At 33.8% G+C, this 21816-nt stretch overlaps 1 protein-coding gene across 1 annotated transcript; it reads left to right on the top strand.

Moving 5' to 3' along the window:
* The first annotated feature begins 8180 nt into the window (after window positions 1-8180).
* On the top strand, window positions 8181-20021 carry LOC107795664 (enhancer of mRNA-decapping protein 4). The gene is made up of 12 exons (XM_075256758.1): window positions 8181-9283; window positions 11232-11281; window positions 11355-11511; window positions 11630-11848; window positions 12224-12352; window positions 12610-14232; window positions 15226-15585; window positions 15659-15778; window positions 16097-16267; window positions 18631-18789; window positions 18964-19089; window positions 19410-20021. Exons 1-12 carry the CDS (start codon window positions 8444-8446, stop codon window positions 19719-19721), a joined length of 4266 nt encoding a protein of 1421 aa, XP_075112859.1. The 5' UTR covers window positions 8181-8443; the 3' UTR covers window positions 19722-20021.
* Window positions 20022-21816: the final 1795 nt, after the last annotated feature.

Raw genomic sequence — 21816 nt, 5'->3', positions numbered from 1 at the left:
GAATTTTGTTTTAACATATACTAATTTTATGGTACGCGTGTTGCGCGTGTAACCTATCTAAATGAGTATAAAACTTTTAAAAAATTATATAAATATTATTTTTAAATTAAAATAAATGTGTAAATTTATTTCAACAAAAAAACTATTGATTATATATAGCTAATTCAATAAGGAATATCAATTTATACAATTCCCTGTCTATGTTTTTATTTTTGCTCTTTTAATTACTACTTTAAATTACTTATGACTAAATGTATCTAATTTATTTTCATTAATTTTAATATATAAATTTATCTTATCTATGTTTTACTTTACGAGTATTGTAAATGAATTTGTAATTTAATATGTATAAATTTTCAATATGTATTAAACTTATTCAAATAATAATTAACTCAAAGTACGTTATAGTACTTATTACTTTAAATTAAAATACTACTATTATTTTCAAAACGTAAGCATATCGTATTAAACTTGTTTATATATATTTTCATACTCGGCCTAGTATGGTGTAAGTTTGGTTTACATATTATTAGCAATCTTTAATTTTGAGGACTTAAAATTAGATCTAAAATTTTATTAGTAGATTTCTAACACGTTTATATACATTTTGTCTAATACACATAAGAAAAAGTCATAATTACTTTACACAATTTATGTAAGGAAAGGGTTTCTAAGTAAATTTTTATTTGATTTTAAATTCCTAAAAATTAGGAGTTTCTATATATGTAGTTCGAATAAGGAAAGATTTAATGACCAATATTTAGCTGATTTTAAAGTATTAAATATTAGTAGAATAATTAATTTACAATTATAACCAATATTACATCTATTTTTAAAGGGTAAAAAAGGTGAACGACATTTTTACTAAGGTGCTTCGTGCTAGGATACGCTTGATGCGCATACCTTCTATTGATGCATATAAAATTATAAAAAAAAATATAAGCCCTTAGAAATAAGATTTTTAAAAATATAAGCTCTTGAATATGATAAATATTGAGCCTACTTAGTCGAAAAAAGTAACGGATGGCCTATCTAAGCATGACAACAACCAAGATAATCTTGAAAGTTTAGTGTTATTATGTATCTCATTCTTTTATATTAATTTCGTATTAAAATAGTCGTCTAGGTACCATGTATTCTAAGACAAGTTAACTACAGAGAGAAGAAAAATTAGCGATAGATAAATTATGTACTTAAATAATAAAATTCATCGCTAATCCTACTTAGTGACAGAATTAGTTATATATTATAAAAATCCTATTAGCTATAGGATGAATTTAGTAACTAATTCATGTCTTGTAAAGTTAAATTATGTAACAAACTTTCTTAGTAATAATATTAGGTTCTTTTTTACCAAAAAATAAAAGTCCTTCTACATTTATTTATTTTAACATATGCATTGAGGTAATTTAGGTATTTCTGTAAATTAAATTATGATAATTAATTTCTTATCACAAATTAATAATTACTATTTTTTCAACAATAATTACTATTTAAAACCTAATGCCGTAGTAAATTTTAACGAATTTAACAACCAAGCTTCTAAGGAAATACTTATGATTTAAATTTTTAAAACAGCAAATAAATCATATGAAAGAAAAATAAAGGCACAAGGACAAAGAAAAAAAAATATCACACAAAACGTGAAGTTTCCTTGTTGGAAATAAACAGAAAAATTTCCTCCTACTTTTTTTTGTTCTTTTACGTCTTAATATATAATATCCTTATTAGGAGAAGATATCAAACACTAAATTATATTATATTTTTTTATTTATTTAGAACTCCTAAATATAAGGAAACTTTTTTGATTTTACAATTTTGTCCAATATAAAATATGTTTTTAAAGGATAAAAAAGGCGAATGACATTTCGCTAAAAGTATTCGTGCTTTTAATATAGTACTAGTCAATGGTACGTGCGTTGCACGTGTATCTTGTCTAAATGAGTAAAAGCTTTTTAAAAATTATAAAAATATTTTATTTAAAATTATTTTGATTTATAAAAGTAAAATATGAGTTCTGAAAATAAAGAATATTGATTCTATATAACCAACTCAATAGGGGAAACGGCCACATAAAAGTCCTCAATCATGGTCAATATATTGAAAAAAAAAATCATTCAATATATAAAGACTAAACTATACAAATTTATTATAATTAAATGATAAACTCAAGTAAGATTATGTATTAATTAATTATAATTTAGTAATAATAAAAAATAAAGACATGTGTCATAAATATAATATTTGTCGTAATATTATAAAGCATATAATTTTTATGCTTAATTACCAGATTTATATGTATAGCTACGAAAATGAAGTTCTTGTGTATATATAAAAAATACCATTTGCGTATTTTTTTTTTGGTATATATTTTTTTTTGGTAATTAAAACTTTCATTTACCAGGGAAATATTTATAAGTAGATCAAAAATTCTTACATATTTTCCTACTTTCCTATGCTTCACCCCCTTACCACCTTTCTATTATTTACACATTTCCTATCTATTACATTGGATACCTGTCTAAACTATGTAGGATTTTCTCTATATACTTATTACTTCGACAGTGAATCTCCTGTATTATCAGCTTGCATATTGTCTCCCATCCTCTTGCCTTGGCTTGGAAAATTCGCACATTTCTTTCTTGCCACACATAGTACACAATTGCTGCTAATGTCATTTTATATAATTCTGCTGCTGCATTTTTCCTCTTAGTCCACTTCTCAGTCTATCTTAGTTCTTCATCCCATCCATACACTGGTCTTTTGATCCCTTGCCATACTAACAGTTTACTCCACAATGCATTTGCATATGGACATTCGAAAAACAGATGTTGAATGGTTTCACTAGCTCGTTTGCATAAGACACATTCTTGATCAACTTGTATTCTCCATCTCTGTAGTCTGTCTCTTGTGTACAGTTTGTCATGTGCTGTCATAGTTAATACAAAAATCCAACTGGGGCATCCTGTATTATGACAAATAACTCTTCTCCAGCTTACTTTGTCAAATCTTCCTTGCAGTCTGTAATATATGTGTTTAACCAAACATTTGTTCATCTTTGTGATATCATCATAGTTGAATCTTGCATCCATACATGTCTTCTTTGCTTTCATGATCTTGCTCACCATCCATAATGTTTGTTTCAGTTGGACTTCCGATATGTCCCTATCTTTGATGTAGTAGCTATGCATCCATTGTATCCACAGCTTCATCTTTTCTTTGCAAAGGTTCCAGTACTGTTTACATATGGCAGCTTTGTTCCAGATAGTTATGTTATTGATATTAAATCCCCCTGCTGATTTGGCGAGACAGACTTTCTCCCATGCCAATAGAGCCCTTTTTGACACATTGCCTTCTCTTGTCCATAAAAAACTTCTGCGTGTTATATTTTTGTTTTTATATTCTATTTGTATTATATAAAATTATTTTTATTGTGAAGAATCTTGTGTATTATTTCTTTTAGAGTTCTAAAATAATATGAATTAGTATTAGTTTAAAAGAATAGGGATCCTTTCCTATTTGAGGTAAAATCTCAATTGGATTTAAACTTCTAAATATTAGGATCTAATTCAATAAGAAAAGATTTAATAACCAAAATTTAGTAGATTTTAAAGTTCTAAATATTAGAAAAATAATTGAAGTTATAATTTTATTCGATGTGAAATATGTTTTAAAAGGTGAAAAGATGGACAATATTTTACTAATCATGCCTTTAATATAATATATAGATAGATATAGATATCTAGCAAAATTATGATTTTGTCTAATGGAAGTCTAAGGGTAAAAACACAAATGACAATTTGCTAAGGGTTTTTGTTTTTTTTAGTATATATACACACACACAGAGAGATCTTTTAGTATGCATATTGTGCATGTATGTTAGCGAGTGCAAATATTTTTAGAAAATTAATAAATATTATTAACAAATATATTTGAATTATAAACTAATAAAGAAATAATTCAAGATGTTATTTAGTGACTCATTGGGTTCAAATCATATAAGGAATCTTGTGATGCTATACAGTAATTAAATGAAAAATATTTCCTTTTCATTATTTTCCTCTTTCGATACTTTTCACTTATTCTCCAACTTTCTCCCTCATAATTTTTTCATAGTTTTATTAAACCAAATGAATTATGTAAGTCATGCGGTGACTTTCAAAAGCTTTTCTAGTGTATGGTAGACAAAGCAACAATTCCTTTTTTTAATGTTAACGTCATAAATATTGTCTTTTTTTTTATTGCATGTAATTCTAAATATTGTGCATAGCCTTCGGTAGAAAGCTTACCTAATATATGACAAACAAAATAATTAACGAAATAAGTATGATAAAATATAGCGGACAATTATTGTCTAAACTAAGACTCCAAAAATATAGGGAAGAAGCAATTTTAATTATTAATGATCACCCTTCTTTGTACTAATGGTACTTGAAGTCCTTTTTTTTTTTTTAAAAAAGAGTCCTATTAACCACAAAAAAAAAAGATAGTTATTTGTAACCAATGAATCTGTACAATATGGCAAGCACGTAAAATAAATATAATTAGTAAAAACAACTAACGTTAATTCAGAAGTAAACTCGACTCACCACCCAATCAGACCTTCCATCAATGAATCAACAAATTACAACAAAATTTGTATAAGAATGTAAAGACTTCTTTTATTCAGCTTAACATACAAATCTTACAAATAAAACTACTGGAAGAAGAGTCATACATGCTAATATAGTAGAAATACTTATTCATCATATACCGAGAGTTAAACATAACCTACATAATAATCATCACGATTACAATGCCAAAAATTCAAGCATGAATAAATACAAAAAGATTTTCTAAAGAAACAAAAGGTGGAAATTCATAAAGCTTGAGATCCAATAACGAAAGCTAACCTATGATGATGAAGACCGTGAAATACTAACTTTTTTAATAGAAGTATTTGTCTATGTAATTAATAAAGGAAAGGATCTATGTTTGGTAAAATTGTGTATAGTTCCCGTAAACAAAGAAAATGAGTTCTAAAAAAAAAAAGAAAAATAAGGACTATTAAACGTAAAATTTTATAACCAAAAAAGTACTCATAACCTAGAAAAGGAACTAAAATTGAAGAAGAAAAGAAAAATAGGAACTCCTAAAGCAAAAGTTTTATAACAAAACATAATATTCGTGGTCCTAAATATAGTCCTATAAATAGAGTTGACAGTGAAGTACCCTTGAAAAGGAATTGAATGAAATAATATGATTTTTCCTGAATATTAGATAAATAATTAAATGAGTATTATGATTTTTCAAAGTAAAGTTCTAAATATTAGGCAAATAATTAAAATAGCTATTTCTAATATTAGAAAAATAATTGATGACTATTCCAACATATTAGGAAAATAAATTAAATTACTATTTTATCTAATATAAAATATATTTCAAAAGGGGTATAAAAGGCGAACGATATTTCGTTAAAGGGTCTTCGTGCTTTTAATATAACTAGTCTCACGGTACGCGCGTTGCGCGTGTACCCTATATTGATGAGAATTATTTTTTTAAAATATATAAATAACATTCAAACATGGTTTTAGTCACAAAAATAATATTAAGTAAAAGTTTGAGTTCTTGAATTTCAATGATAAATATTGATCATGAAATTAATACACATATAAAGAATTTTATTCATTTATTCATGATCTTTTCTAATAATATTTAATTAAGTAACAAATTAAGTTAACGTATACAAAAGAATTTATTAGTAATTTGAAATTAGAATATCTTATGAATATTGCTTTTGTCTTAATAACCATGTATATTATGATTCGTTATGTAGTAATCAATAAAAATGGACAATTAGGTTAATAATTTTATCATAATATTATAATTGATTTCAAATTATAATTATTACGAAAAATGATTAAATGCCAATGTTATCCTATTTGAAATTTATTTTTAAGGGTAAAAAGGTTTATTAATATTTCGCTATGAGGCTTTGTGCTTTTATAATAGTTAATATATATATTGATTAAAAAAATATAACAACATGTATTTTGCTCGCAAGAAAGAAAAAATATTGCATTCTGTCTATTAAAATGAACTTGAAAATAACTTTTCAATTTTTTTAGAAATGCTCTTAGATCTTTAAAAGTTATGTGTTTTTGCTAAAACTGAAAAGTTGAATATATAGAATTTGGATATACATCAATTTCAAAAATTTAAAGTTTTTATTTTATACTCGAAATAACTTTTAGTAAGTATACTTACATATTGAGATTAGGTGTACACGCAACGTACATAACGTGAATTTTACCAAATAATAAAGTCTCCTAACCAAAAAGAAAATTGTGTGTGTGATTTAATGCAAAAATAAACGCAAAAAGATCTCCTAAACCTAAAAGATATTAACTACAAAATAAACGCATTCAATACTCCAACATAGGGGCGAAAATTTAGGCTAGGCAGAATTTTTAACTACAAAAAAGGTCTCCAAAACCTTAAAGCTATAAACTACTCCAACATACGTAGGGAGTAGAACGAATAGGAAAAAATTTAGGCAAAAATTTATTACCTTTCCTAGGCTGTTAATAATAGGAGAATAATTAAATAGCTATTCCTAAATTATAGGATAATTAATTAAATGATTATTTTTAAATATTAATGAAATACTTAAATTACTATTTTGTCTAATGTGAACTCTATATTTTAAAGGGTATAAAAGGAGAACGACATTTCGCTAAGGGCCTTCGTACTTTTAATATAGTATAGATATAGATATAGATATAGGTAGATATTTATACTAAACTAAATAAAGCTTTGTACTTGATAAGTGATCATATCTTATTTGGAGCTTTAGTGATTTTGGAACGAAGGCATAGTTTTGCATATGCACTACAATTCATCTCAGTTTGATTTTCTTTTCATTGTTGAAGTACTTATCAAATATGATCCAAAATTTAAATTTAATTCATGAAATTTGAACTCTATTTGATAAATGATTATTAACAAAGTTTCTAACCTTTGACCATTCTTATGTAGCTGCGACATGATTGATATACCAAAAAATATGTGTTGATCATCATGCTTATGTAGCGTGTAAATATATAATTATTTCAATTAAAAAGCTAAAAATAAAATAAAACGTTACGAGTAAAAAACTAAAAAAGAAAACTATTCTCTACAGCTCCGAGATTCTCCTATGTTTGTCACTTTATAAGTTGACACCAAGATAAAGAATGATAGAGGAAGGTAGTGAGTGAGAGAGAAGAATTATAATCGTAAGAGACCGAAGAACACATATTACAAAAAAAATATTTAAAATTCACATATTGCTAATCATTGCATTAGTTTTTGTATATGACTAATCCTATTATCGAATTTTCTTATTATTAATTCAACCATTACTAATCTCTATATAACTTGTCTACGTCCCTGACCCACCCCAAGCAAACAACAACAACCCCCACCCTAACAACTTGTTTGGATGGTTGTTACTTATTGTATTGTATTATATTGTTATCTCAAAATAATGTTGTTTTGGTTGTTTCATTAAAATTAGTTGTGTTGTATTATTAAATCCATTGTTGCGGAATAATAAAAAGTCCCATTTTTTGAAACAACCGATTTAGTGTGGTAGGATTGTTTTCTATTTTTCTTTTCAATTATGTCCTAACTTACTACTCCATAATTCTATTTTCCCCTTTACCTTTTTTATTTTATTTTTATTTTACCTCCAACTCTCCCACCTATAATCTGCTTTGTCTTCGTTCCTTTTTGCCCGAACTTCTGCCGCTTCCAACACCAACATAAAATTGCTAATTTTATTAGAATTTGAATGAATTTAATTGCCTAATCTATTTATAAGACATATTTGGTGATAAGTTAGTAGAAAGGGGTTTTCTTAAATTATTTTTATGTGTAATTCTTGATATATTTAATATTTTAACAATTGAGGGTATTTTAGTAAACTTATCAGTTACAGTACAGTACAATACGATACAATCAAATCAAACAACAAAATATTATTTAACAACATCAAATAATACAATTTATCTAAATATTATATTCACAAAATAATACGCTACACAACAATACAATACAATACAATACAATATATTATAAAACAATCCAACCTAATAACTAAATTTGGCCTATAGGAGTCAAGTAGCATTATTTTAAACATGAAATACACTTAGATCCTCAACTTTCTATAAAATAATATTTTCTTAACCATCTTCTTCCCACAATAGGCATTACTCCCCACCAAAAAAAGTTCCCCATCTATTCATCACTTTTTCTCACTCAAACACACTACTCAATCTTGCACTTAATCCGATCTCTGTCTCCTCCAATCCAACACTCAAATCCTCCATTTTCAAATCCCTAACTTCTCTCTTCCAATTAAGGATTATATATTTGCAATTTTTCACAGTTACTCCGATCTCTATATTATCAGTATACAATTATGGCTTCCGCCGGAAATCCAAACCAGCCCGGCGGAGTACCGTTTGATATGCATAAATTCTTCAATCCTTCAACTCCTCCACCAACAACTTCAACAAACCCTAATCCCCAAAATCCCATTAACCCCACTTTGATTTCTTCCCCATTTCCACTTCCTTCAGCTTCTTATCCTCCGCCCACCGCCGGCGGAGGCGGCGGTGGTAGCGGAGGACTGTATTATCCACCTCATACAACAACCCCTTTTCACCATATCCCTCAATTCAATCCTCATATCCCTACACAATACGCACCTCAACAACAAGATGGCCATTTGCATCCTCAAAGATCCATGTCTTTCCCTACTCCTCCACTTCAACCACCTACTCCTACTAGTCCTCACCAATTTTTGAACCCTAACCCTAACCCTAATCATGGGGCGAGACTTATGGCTTTGTTAAGTGCACCACCTTCTTCAACTCTAGAAGTTTCTTCTCAGCAACCCACCACTTTGCAAATTATTCCTCCTTTACAGCCTACAACTTCTGGGTCTGAGCTTTCTGATTTTTCTGCTTCACCAAATGTTGGGCCCGGTCCGGTCCGGATGCAGAGTACTAAGTTGCCTAAAGGGAGGCATTTGAATGGGGAGAATGTTGTTTATGATATAGATGCTCGGTTGCCTGGTGAAGTGCAGCCTCAGCTGGAGGTTACTCCAATTACTAAGTATGGCTCGGATCCGGGCCTTGTTTTGGGCCGGCAAATTGCAGTTAACAAAAGCTATATATGTTATGGACTCAAATTGGGAGCTATTCGAGTGCTTAATATTAACACTGCGTTGAGATCATTGCTTAAAGGTCTTGCACAGGTTAGCCTTATAAAAAAAGCTAACATTTTTTATATTCTAATGATTCTGTTAATCTGTTGGTTCTATTTCATCGTTTTACCTAGCTAAATTGTATGTGCATTTCACATCTTTTTGTTATGTGGAAGTTGTAGGAATATTATAAATACTTGTGCTATTTGGTATGGATAAAATGCTAGTGATGGTAAAGATTGTAAATATCTTACTGCATTCTTGTCGGGAAATACTTAACATGCACTCACGGGCGTACGCATAATTTTTTTGTAAGCGGCGTCGACAATTTTAAAAAGTGAATAAATAAACAAATATAACATAGATGCTATATTTAAAAAAAAAGATTCAATTTATATCAATAAAACACAATATATTATAATATTATAACTTTTCTCGACGAGTTTTTACTTTTTTGAAAATTATTCATAAAGCGTCATAGTACTATATATATATATAAGGCATCACACAATCTCTCATATTTAAATAAATTTCAAAGAACTTAAAATTTCTTTCATTGCGTAGATATGATTCGCCTCATTGATTCTTTCTTCCAAGTTAAATGAATTTCAGATGATAAATTTGCTTAATTTTGAAAGTTAAAAGATTTTATCTTCAAGAAAAAGAAAAGGAAAGAAAAAGATGTAGCAAAACACATATAGGAGCTCCTGAGCTTCGAACCCCTTACCTACCCCGTTCATACTTGGCTTCTTAGCCACTGGACCAAGATGCATTTCCTTTGCAATAATGTTCGTTTTATCTTTATAACGGCTATTTATAATATTATAAATTTAATAAAATATATATTTAATTAGATTTTCCGGCGAAGCGGTGTCGGATGACACCGCTTGCGCAAAGGTGCATCCGCCCCTGTGCCACTAAACCATTTTACCATGATTAGGCCATACATTGAGAGAGGGAGAGTGTGTGTAGATGATGGAGGCCGCCTTGCACGCATCTCGACTATTCTACCGTGTATTTTCTATCTCCAACCAGCATAGGTACTGCCACCGAGGCTTTAGTAGATGGAAGAAATCACTTAGTGTTTCTTGTCTCCGGTGTGATTTGAACCTGAGACCTCATAGTTTTTTCCACTTCATTTACCACTAAACCACACCATTGGGTGGAGGTAAGACTATATATTAATTAACCATTTTTTGTTAAGTCATATTGATTAACCATTATTAAGTAATAAACTTTATATAAAAGGCACACATTTCATGCACTTACTTTGGTGCATATACCAGGTGCACTTCAGTAATTTATCAATTCTGATGTACTTTTTTTGTGTGGATGAAGTACTTGTAACATTGTTTTGACGAATTGAGTATTTTTAATTTTTTTTTCGGGGGGGGGGGGGGAATAAATCAATGAAGTTTTGTGGTTTTACCCAAAATAGGGGGGTCTATGATAAGCTCTAATTTTTTAAGTTGTATTCTTATATTGAAGTCATGATATTCACGTTTCCACTGATACCTAGCTGTGTGTGAGATTGAACGTGCATGATTGTTTCGTTGGATTGGAAAATATAGCTTTTAATACGCATGGTGTTTGATTTCAAACTTTGTTGCATTCTCTGCTGTCACATATAAGGCAGCAGTCTGCACGTGTGATTGCTGCTCTAGAAATGGCTCTGAAATGAACTTCATTGTTCTTTCATGTAAAGACTATCTTCCTCATATTGTTAAAAAAAGGACAACGTCGTCATGTTTGGAGCTGCTATCACTTTTTGGCCTTGGCTTCCTTGGTTTTGCTATTTTCAATTGTTGAACCATGTACGATTTTACTGATTGATTAATGTATAAATCCATTACAGATTAGGTTTATTAGTTAAAATAAAATTCAATAAGAATAAACTGTATTTATAAGAACTATAGTAATTGGAAGTTTATAATATGTTTTAACCATCCCTGTGGAATAAGGCATGATTTTATTGATAGAGTTGTGAATTTTCTTTCAGAGGGTCACAGACATGGCTTTCTTTGCTGAAGATGTTCACCTTTTGGCTAGGTAGGGCTATTTTCTTTTATTCATATCAGGTATTCTGTAAGTGCTTTATCTATCTAATTTGCTTATGTTTCAGTGCAAGTGTTGATGGGCGTGTTTACATATGGAAAATTACTGAAGGACCAGATGAGGAAGATAAGCCCCAAATTACAGGGAAGATTGTCATTGCTATTCAAATTGTTGGTGAAGGGGAATCTGTTCATCCTCGAGTTTGTTGGCATTGTCACAAACAAGTACCATAAATCCCTCTCTTCTTATCATAGTTATTCTCTATATTTCTTCTTATCAATGTCACAAGCATAGTTATTCTACTAAATTTCTTCATAACTATTATTATGCCCTCTTCAACAGGAAATTCTTGTGGTTGGAATCGGAAAACATGTTCTAAAAATTGATACCACAAAATTTGGAAAAGCTGGAGTTTTTTCAGCGGATGAACCTCTCAGGTGTCCTGTTGACAGGTTGGTTGATGGGGTACAACTTGTTGGTACTCATGATGGAGAAGTAACTGATTTGTCAATGTGCCAGTGGATGACCACTCGATTGGTATCTGCTTCTGTGGATGGCACGGTTCGTGGGAGTTTTGCTTTTAGTTTGTTATGTTTGTTGTCTTTGCTCTATGTGGCAGCCATATCATTCAATGCATTTGTAACTGTAACTGATGCTTCTGTAACCGATACTCTCTTCTTTAATACTTGCATAGTTCTTTAGGTTTTATGCATTCTTCACAGTTTTGGTAGCGTGTGAAGTTCTGAAAACAAAACAAAAAGGAAAAAAAGGATGATATGGTGTTCCATTCTTTAATACTGACTGATAGATGTGGTCTGTGTCCTGTGAAATGAAAAAATGGTGATCTGATGTTGATCTAAGGAATTATCTTCTGCATTTGTAACTAAGCTTGGTTGCTCGTCGACTGATGCATGTGGTTTGTATCTTGTTTTACAGGTTAAGATTTGGGAAGACCGGAAGCCACTACCAATTGCAGTTCTCAGGCCTCATGATGGTAATCCTGTTAATTCAGCTACCTTCCTGACTGCTCCACACCGCCCAGACCACATCATACTCATCACTGGGGTATGTGCTTATAAAGTTTGTAGCAAACATCTTTTGATAGAATCAGCTGTCTGCTATGAGTAATAAGTTATGTTTTTCTCTAAAGTGATCATAATTTAGGAGACTAGAAGCTATTCATTCAGAAAGTTGATCTCAATTTTACTCGAAACGAATTGTATTTTAGGAGAATAGTTGCTGCGCAATGAGAAGTTGATCTTGATTTTATTTTATTTTCTCCATAAGTTTGTATCTTGGTATAACCAGTCAAAGGTATACAGGGTCCACTTAATCGAGAAATGAAGATATGGGTATCAGCAAGTGAAGAAGGCTGGTTGCTTCCTAGTGATGCTGATTCATGGCACTGTACACAAACGTTAGAGTTGAAGAGTTCTGAAGCTCGTGCTGAAGAGGCATTTTTTAACCAAGTTGTAGCCTTGTCTCAAGCAGGTCTGCTCTTACTAGCAAATGCAAAAAAGAATGCAATATATGCTGTTCATCTAGAGTATGACCTGAACCCAATGGCAACCCATATGGATTACATAGCTGAATTTACAGTTACAATGCCAATTTTGAGTTTCACTGGGACAAGTGATTTACTGCCTCATGGTGAACAGATTGTTCAAGTGTATTGTGTGCAGACACAGGCTATTCAGCAGTATGCTTTGGACTTATCCCAATGCTTGCCACCTCCCATGGAGAATGTGGTGGGCTTCGAAAGGACGGAATCTAGTGTTTCATGTGACGCTGCTCGTATTGAAGGATATGCTCCTGTTGATCCCCCTGGCAGTAAACAAATGGAGTTTCCTTTAACTAGTTCTGCACCCAAATCTTCAGTGAATGAGAGTGTCACAGAGATTGTAGCTACAACAAGACCTCCTATGATTGAAGCACGCACTGCCTTGGCCACCTCTATGGAATTTGCTTCTTCCACCGTGGAATCTAAATCAGCTAGTTTGCCCAGTATAACTACTGATACTGATATTGCCCCCTTTGCATCACCACCGCCTTTGAGTCCTGAGTTGGCTAGAAAACTTTCTGGTTTCAGAAGCACATCAAACAGCTCGGAGCGTGGTCCCTTTATCAATGACCATGTTGGGGATCCTAAAGTTGGTGAATATTCAGTTGATAGGCAAATGGATGCCATTCATCCAAACTTGTCTGGTCTTACTTCGTCGGACGGTGACCCAAGGAATAATGATGATGAAGTGTCACGTGATGATGGTTCTTCAGGTGTTGGTAATCCAATCAAGTTTAAGCACCCGACTCATCTGGTGACTCCTTCAGAGATATTGATGGCTAACTCATCCTCTGAGGTAAACCATGTTAATGAGCAGAAAAGTGAGGGAGAATCGAGTATCCAGGATGTTGTAATCAACAAGGAAGTCCGCAATGTGGAGGTGGAGGTTAAGGTTGGTGAAACAAGATTCAATCAAAAAACTGATATTGGCTCTCAAGAAGAACTTCATACTTTTGTGTCGGAAAACAAAGAGAAAGCCTTTTGCTCTCAGGCATCTGATCTTGGAATAGAAATGGCTCGAGAATGTCATGCCTTATCGCCTGAAACTTATATTGTTGAGGAATCTAGGCAGTTTGATGGGGCTTGTGGAACTGAGCGGCTGACCCAACCGTCAACTGCCCCAGAAGAAGATCATGACTCGGCCAAGGAGATCTCTGGAAATGATTTAGACTCAAAGGTGCAAGTTTCTGCGCATCAACTTTCAGCTCCTAGTGCCAAAGGAAAAAAGCAAAAGGCGAAGAACACTCAAGGATTTAGACCATCTTCACCCTCGCCTAGTGCTTTCAACTCATCCGAATCCATCGAGGGTGGTGTCAGCTCAAGTAACACCTCTATGGAAGCTGCATTCTCACAAATTTTGTCCATGCATGAGATGCTAAATCAGGTGCCTGCTTTTACTCTTAAGAGCCTGTGTGCATAAATGGTTTTAATATTCTTTGGATTTTTATTTTAAGATGTTTTTAGTCATTCTTGTTAGTATTCCAAATTACAGGTTTTTGTTATTATTGTAATCATATATTTAGATGGTTGCCTTATTTATATATATAATTATCATTTTTACTTGCACTGTTAATTTGCTTTAGTAATGATGATGATATTAGTTGAGCTAAATGGAAGGAATGCGGATTCATATCGCCGACCCCAACTTGTTTGGGACTGAGGCGTAGTTGTTGTATTTAGATGGTTTCCATTACTTTGAAATTTTCCTATTATATCTCACTGCAAATGGTGATCCATATAACCTTGACCTGCCACTTTCGACTGCCCTTTTTCTGCACTGAATTGAGAAATTTTCTTGCTGTTAATTGGCCACTTGGTCCTTGCTCTAACCAGTTCTCCTCCTGAAATTTGCCTCCGGGGCTTTGGTTAGTGGTAAGACCACAATGCGTGATGTGTGGGTTAGGTGCACGTCACAAGTTTGAACCTTCCGTAGACAAAAGCTTGGTATTTAAGTGGAGAAGGATAGAGGGACGGACCCATTATCCATTGAATTTTGAACCATGTGCCATCGGCCCTGAGGGATTTCTTGGTTACAAAAAAAAAAGTCCCTCCTGACATTTATTGGACTATTTTCAATTAAGTTCCGTCTTCTTGGTCTCTTTCATGTCTAATCGTTTGTGAAACTACTTTCAGAGAACTCTGTGCGTCGAACTCTCAAACTCCTCAAGGGATGGAAGCAGATTTTCTTATACATATATTTGTTATATGGAATCTTATTTATTTCCCAAATCGATTTTAGGTCTTGTATTGATACATTAAAGCATGGTGGAAATTTGGCCCTTCCTGCGGTTATATCATCTTAGTTACAATATCATTTTCATTTAGCTTATATGCTATTCTTACTTGTTCCGTTTTCTCTCAATGTCGTGCCTTCTAGCTTCTTAATATGCAAAAAGAAACACAAAAGCAGATGGGTATGATGGTCGCTGTTCCTGTTACCAAAGAAGGAAGAAGACTCGAGGCTGCCTTGGGACGGAGCATGGAGAAGGCTGTCAAGGCCAATTCCGATGTCTTATGGGCTCGTTTCCAAGAAGAGAGTGCAAAACAAGAGAACTCACTTCGTGATCGTACTCAACAAATAACCAATATGATATCTAACTGCTTTAACAAGGACATGCCGGGGCTAATTGAGAAAATAATGAAGAAAGAACTGGCAGCTGTTGGACAAGCCGTCACACGCAGTATTGCCCCTACAGTTGAGAAAGCTGTATCAACTGCTATTTCAGAAGCCTTCCAGGTTAATTTAATGAAAATACGACCTCTCTTTTAATTTGAATTTGTTTTTCAATAAAGGGATGTGTATGGTGCAGAAAGGAGTTAGTGACAAGGCAGTGAACCAACTGGAGAGAACAGTTAGCTCCAAACTCGAAGCTTCTGTTGCTAGGCAAATCCAAGCACAATTCCAAACCTCTGGCAAGCAAGCTCTTCAGGTAAGCATGAGCATGCAATTCTATATTTAGTTAATGCCACTCAGTGTGGTTACAAAGACATTTTCTCTGCTTTGTCATGTTCACTTATGTGTTATTGCTCGCCTGCAATGATAGATTGCTAGATATCCTTCTACAAGCGTAGTAGCTCTTAGAATTAACTTTCTGAATCTTACTAGTCTTTAAAAAAAAAATTAACTTTCTGAATATCTCAACGTGCTTCCTTCCTGCTGTCTTCATTGTGTTCCTTTTGTTGGATGCTTTAGTTTCCAAATTAATGTTGGATGTTACGTACCCAATGACATTCTAACTGTCATGCAGGAAACTTTGAAATCTACATTGGAAGCTTCGGTGATCCCTGCCTTTGAGATATCATGCAAAGCAATGTTTGAGCAAGTAGATTTGACGTTTCAGAAAGGATTTGCTGAACACACTGCTGCTGCTCTACTACAATTTGAGTCCATGCATTCACCATTAGCACTTGCTTTAAGGGTATGGCGTAGTAGCAGTGATTTTAATATGACTTCTCTTCTTTTTTCTTGCTAATTTCGGGTTCGGCCATTCTCTTTCCTTTTTCAATATATTTAACTTACACCAATTACATTATGCTCTGGAATGGAAAGTTGTTGGTGGTCAATATGATATACTCCACCACCTATATTTTGAATTTTCTTTCTACCGTGATTTTCAATTATATTGTTGTATTATTATCAAGGCGAAATACATAAACAACCCCTCCAAGTTGTCCACAACGGTCATTTGAACATCTCAACTGAGACTTTTTTCACTTAAACATATCACGTGACTAAAAACTGAACTCAATAAACCTTTCAAAGTGACAAATCTTATAGGTGAGTTACACTCGCGGATGATGTGGCAAATTAACAAATCAAAAGATTACACCTATTATTTCTTTAAAATTTTTTGTCTATAGTTAATAAAAAAGGAAAAGAGAAACACAATATTAATAAAAAAACACCCTCCAAATCGGATCTCCTCCTCACCACCAAACATCTTTTTCGTCACCACCAATTTTTGCCTCTTGGCTTCTACTGAAGCTTTATCAAAGGCTTCTACTGAAGCGTTATCAATAAACCCTTCAAAGGCTTCTACTGAAGCTTTATCAGTTGAGGTGTTAGCAGAAATGGAGGCGCCGGAGATTGTACGGAACGCCGCCATAGGACAGTTGCGCTGGAAATAGTGGTGGCAGTAGAAGAAGACAATCATCAGAAAATAGGTGGGGTTTTGAATACGGGTCGGGTCGAATATAGCAGTGAATAGCGGAAGAAAATTTGTGGTATTTTCAATGGCTTCTACGTGCCGGGGTTTTCAATGGCTTCCCATGAGTCCTGATAATCTATGGCTTCCCATTGGGGCTCGGTTGGAACCTGTTGTGGCTTCTTCAGTTTCTATCTCTTCATCCCCATCTGATTCATAAAACTTGATACCTGAATGTGAGGATGGAACATTATAGCTGTGCCTTCTATAGAACTTTCCACCATTAGCATCAGTAAGTGGGCTGTGTTGATATGTATTGCCACTCGGCGGATCTTCCATGTCAATTTCCTCATCACAAATTCACAATCTGAATCACGGTAAAGTTGTGGTGTTGAGAATGGTGGGTTACCTACTGTTTTTGTTCATTCCTATCAGACCATCCTATATACTCCCTATGTCCCAATTTACATGTCCCACTTTCCTTTTTAATTTGTCCCAAAAAGAATGACACCTTTATATATTTGGAAACAATTTGACTTTGAACTTTCCATTGTACCTCTATTGAGATGTTTTACAGCCACACAAATATCTGGCTTGTTTTGGACCACAAGTTTCAAAAGTCTTTCTTTCTTTTTTAAACTTTGTGCCTAGTCAACCACCGCCACATAAATTGAGATAGAGGGAGTATTAGCGTTCTAATGAAAGAAGTCAAAATGGTATCTACCCGAAGTTTGGGGTACACTTGTTTAGCGGTTTATCTCCTATTGTGTTCTAAAAGCATGTTAACTAAACCCATGTTCTTCGTGATAACTATTTTCTCTTGGAATATGACATGTTATGATATATGTTGATTTCATATTCTTTTCAATAAGTAGATTGATATTCATGCTTCCACATCACTAGTTAAATAGAGAGCAAACGCCAATGTTTATCCTTGTAATTAGCTGTTGAATTGCAGAGCAGAGGTGAATATTTGTATTTTCTACATAAGGGGCTGGAGGATTGTTTGCGTATGCTCTATCAAATACCTGAACTTAGCATCACAATGAACTTTCCTCACTATCGCATAGGGCATACTCTTTTTTTTTTTGTGTGTGGGCGGAGGGGGGCGGGGGGAGATAGTCAACTGACTTTTTCTTAGAGAGACTTTGGCACGTGTTGGGTTGGAAATTGTGTTGTTGCTTTCAAGGTTATGGGTGATGCATGTTGATCTCATGTGTCTGAGAGTTTTAGTAGTGTGCAGCCACCAAGAATAGTTAGCGACAATTCATTAGTATAGATGTCATGAGAGAGTGCGTGTAGTATTCTTCTTTGGTTGTTACTTCCAGTTTAGATTTAAAAGCTGTTGTTACTCGTAGAAAGAGATTTTACTTTTGTTATGTCTTTGGAGGTTTAGTGATAACTCTCAACATTTCTCTGGTGATATAACTAAATTGATAATTCTTTTGTGTATATGAAAAGCTTCCCTTCTTCCCTCTAGGTCTGTGCGTAAGTTGTTGCAATGAGTGTCAGAGGTTAACTTTTTCTTGGATATACCTGTTTTCATCGATAACGGCTGGTTTATACTCTCTTTCAAATTGCATACTTATTAGAGTTTTTTTAGTCTTTAAAAAGAACTGACTATAGTTAATTTTCAGGATGCCATTAATTCCGCATCATCAATGACTCAAACATTGAGTGGAGAGTTAGCTGATGGTCAAAAGAAGTTGCTTACTCTTGCAGTTTCTGGAGCTAATTCCAATTCACCAAATCCACTGATTAGCCACATGAGTAATGGACCATTACTGCATGAGAAGGTTCTTTCTATTCCCTTGAATTACTTCTTACTAGGAAAAGAATAAGCTACTTGTCAATAAAATTATTTACCTTATCAACAACAAAAATGGAAAAAGAATAAGCTACTTATATGCTGCTATTAGACTTTTGTTCTTTCTTATCATTTTGACTCAAACTTTTACCTTCTATAATAGCTTGAGGCTCCTGTTGATCCAACCAAAGAGCTATCTAGATTGTTAGCTGAACGCAAGTACGAGGAAGCATTCACTGCAGCGTTGCAAAGAAGTGATGTGTCTATTGTAGCATGGTTATGTTCTCAGGTATACTCTTCGCTTTTACTTGTTTATGGATAAGGTTAATATCAGGTAGTTTAGGACTGCTGCATGGGACATTATTCCTTGCACATGGAAAATGTCTCCACCTCTTATCTTTTGAGCTGGTAGAAGGATGCACTTCCTTGAAGCGCAAATGATCCAAATGATAGAGTTGGAATATGCAAATTAACTAGTAACAGACATCCAATTAAGTTCTTATGTTCAAATGGAGCATTTCAACTTTCAGTTGCAGTTATATTCAACTGTTTTCGAGGCACTTTTTGTCGGTTGATACATCTTAATGGTGTCCCTGTGCCTTTTACCAGGTTGATTTACCGGGTATTTTGTCGATGAATCCTCTCCCTTTGAGTCAAGGAGTACTTGTTTCGCTTCTTCAGCAGTTGGCCTGTGATGTTAGCAAGGAAACAGCCCGAAAACTGTCCTGGATGAGGGATGTGCTAACCGCCATAAATCCAACTGATCCAATGATTGCAGTGCACGTGCGGCCTATCTTTGAGCAAGTATATCAGATACTAATCCATCATCGGAATCTTCCTACCACAACCCCTGCTGAACTTTCAAGCATTCGGCTGATAATGCATGTCATCAACTCGATGCTGATGACCTGTAGTAAATGATTTCAAGAATCACGCGATTATGTATGGAGAATATTCAAGTTTGTACAAATCCTAGGAATATTCATGGAGAGGCAAAAAGTACTGTAGAGTTGAAGTCCTCACCTGCCTTTTTATACCAACTTCTTGTTTATTTTATTTCATTTCTTTGAGGTAAAATCTGTAGTCTGGTCGGTTGGATTCTTGGGTTGTTACTTGGTATTCTTTTTGGGGTGGAAGTATTTTGTATACGAATTTTTGTACTTTGTACACTGTTGTCTTTACTGCAATTTCAAGGAGGAGATTAACATCTTGGTTCAATTACGACTAACTCTCTCTATTGTCTCTGGTGTTCTCGTCCTTTTTTTTTTGGGTCTTCTGGGGAGGAAAGTCTGTCTTTGTAGGAAAATTTACTTGTCAAAAGGGATATCCTCTTAGATGCAGAAGCATACCAGAGCACAACTTGACTTTTAGCGTGCTATGGCGCTGCTTGGGTTCGATTCTCACTTTATTTGCTCAAATTTTTATTCAATAGTAGTGCCCCCGCATTTTCCAATCCTAAACCCGTATCTGAATTTGGACCAAAGTTATTGAGTTTGGCCATACCCGTTTTATACACCAACAATGTAAAAAAGATATTTATACTATTAGATTACTTAGTAATCATAGGTAAATTTCTTATTAATCAGTAATCTGATAAAAATAATATATATTCTGTGGCATTTGATTCCGTTCTTGCTAACAATTGTTTCTATAGATTCTTGAACCGTGGATACGCAAACGACGACACCAATAGATATGCCGAGTAAACGGGTGAATTCAAAAATAGTCAGATTTATAAGTGGTAATTGAAATATAGCCACAGTTTCAAAAGTAATCGAAATTTAGCCATTTTTTATGTAAAGATAAATCTGACCGAAAACACTATTCAAAATCCGGAAAATATTCCAGCATAATATACTGGACTTCTAGCATAATATACTGGTCCAACATAATATGCTGGAAGTTAATACTAAACCTGTTAATCGGGCCGGGCTAATCCGTTTTCAGTCCAGTTCGGCCCGGTTCAGCCCGGTTCAACCAGACACTGTAGCATATAGGGCGGGCTGGGACGGGTTGGACGGGGAGCGGGTTTTAGACGAACACATTTTGGATACCGGTGCACCGGAACCCGCTAACCCATTATCGGGTTAACTTTTTTTTTTAATTTGTGTACCGTTGCTAACAAAATTTAATTAAAAAAATAAAATTAGCGCAGCCCGCCCGAGCCCGTTAAGCCCGAACCCGGACGGGCCCACAAAACCCGCAAATTCCCAACCCGCTATCCCCAACCCGCTAACCACCCGATTCATTAATGAACATGTTTTTTTTTTGTTCAGCCCGTCCCAGCCCGCCCGTTAAACACCTCTAGTTCATATATAGGTGCTCCAATCTCCAGTATATTAGTTGGAACTTTCCGTGTTGCAGTAAAATAGTGGCTATTTTTAAATAATTTTGCAAACACTGGCTATTTTTCAATTACCAGTCCGAAAACTAGCTAGCCCGTACTATTTTCACTGAGCTAATCTGCTCAGAAAACATACAAAGTGAACCACAGTTTAGCTGACCCTCTTCTTCCCATTCGAGTTGTCAAAAGTAGCAGCAAATCAGTTATGAGCTAATGCCATTGAAGGGAAATGGAATGGCGGAAGATTCTAGAGAGCATTTTCTGTATTTCTCACTTCATTACAGAGAAGAAAGTAAACTTTTCTTTTATACAGAGCAAAAGAGAATGACAACTGGACACACTAGTCACGTGTCCTTTTTACTAACTAACTAGGACTAACTTGCTAAATGTATTTTATTTACATTTCCAATACCCCCCTCAACCTGGAGGATGAAAGACATCGAACACTCCAAGCTTGGACAATAGGTATTGATGCTGCATAGTTCCTAAGGCCTTTGTCAGTATGTCTGCTAGCTGATCATTGGTACTCACATGTTGAGTTTGTATCAACCCTTCTTTAATCTTTTCCCTAATGAAATGACGGTCTATCTCGATATGCTTGGTTCTTTCATCGTAGATTGGATTAGAAGCAATTTGAATTGCTGCTTTGTTGTCGTAAAAGAGCTGCACATA

This window comes from Nicotiana tabacum, chromosome 1 (genome assembly GCF_000715075.1).
Source record: "Nicotiana tabacum cultivar K326 chromosome 1, ASM71507v2, whole genome shotgun sequence".
Taxonomy (NCBI): Eukaryota; Viridiplantae; Streptophyta; class Magnoliopsida; order Solanales; family Solanaceae; genus Nicotiana; species Nicotiana tabacum.
This window is presented reverse-complemented; position numbering and strand designations above follow the sequence as displayed.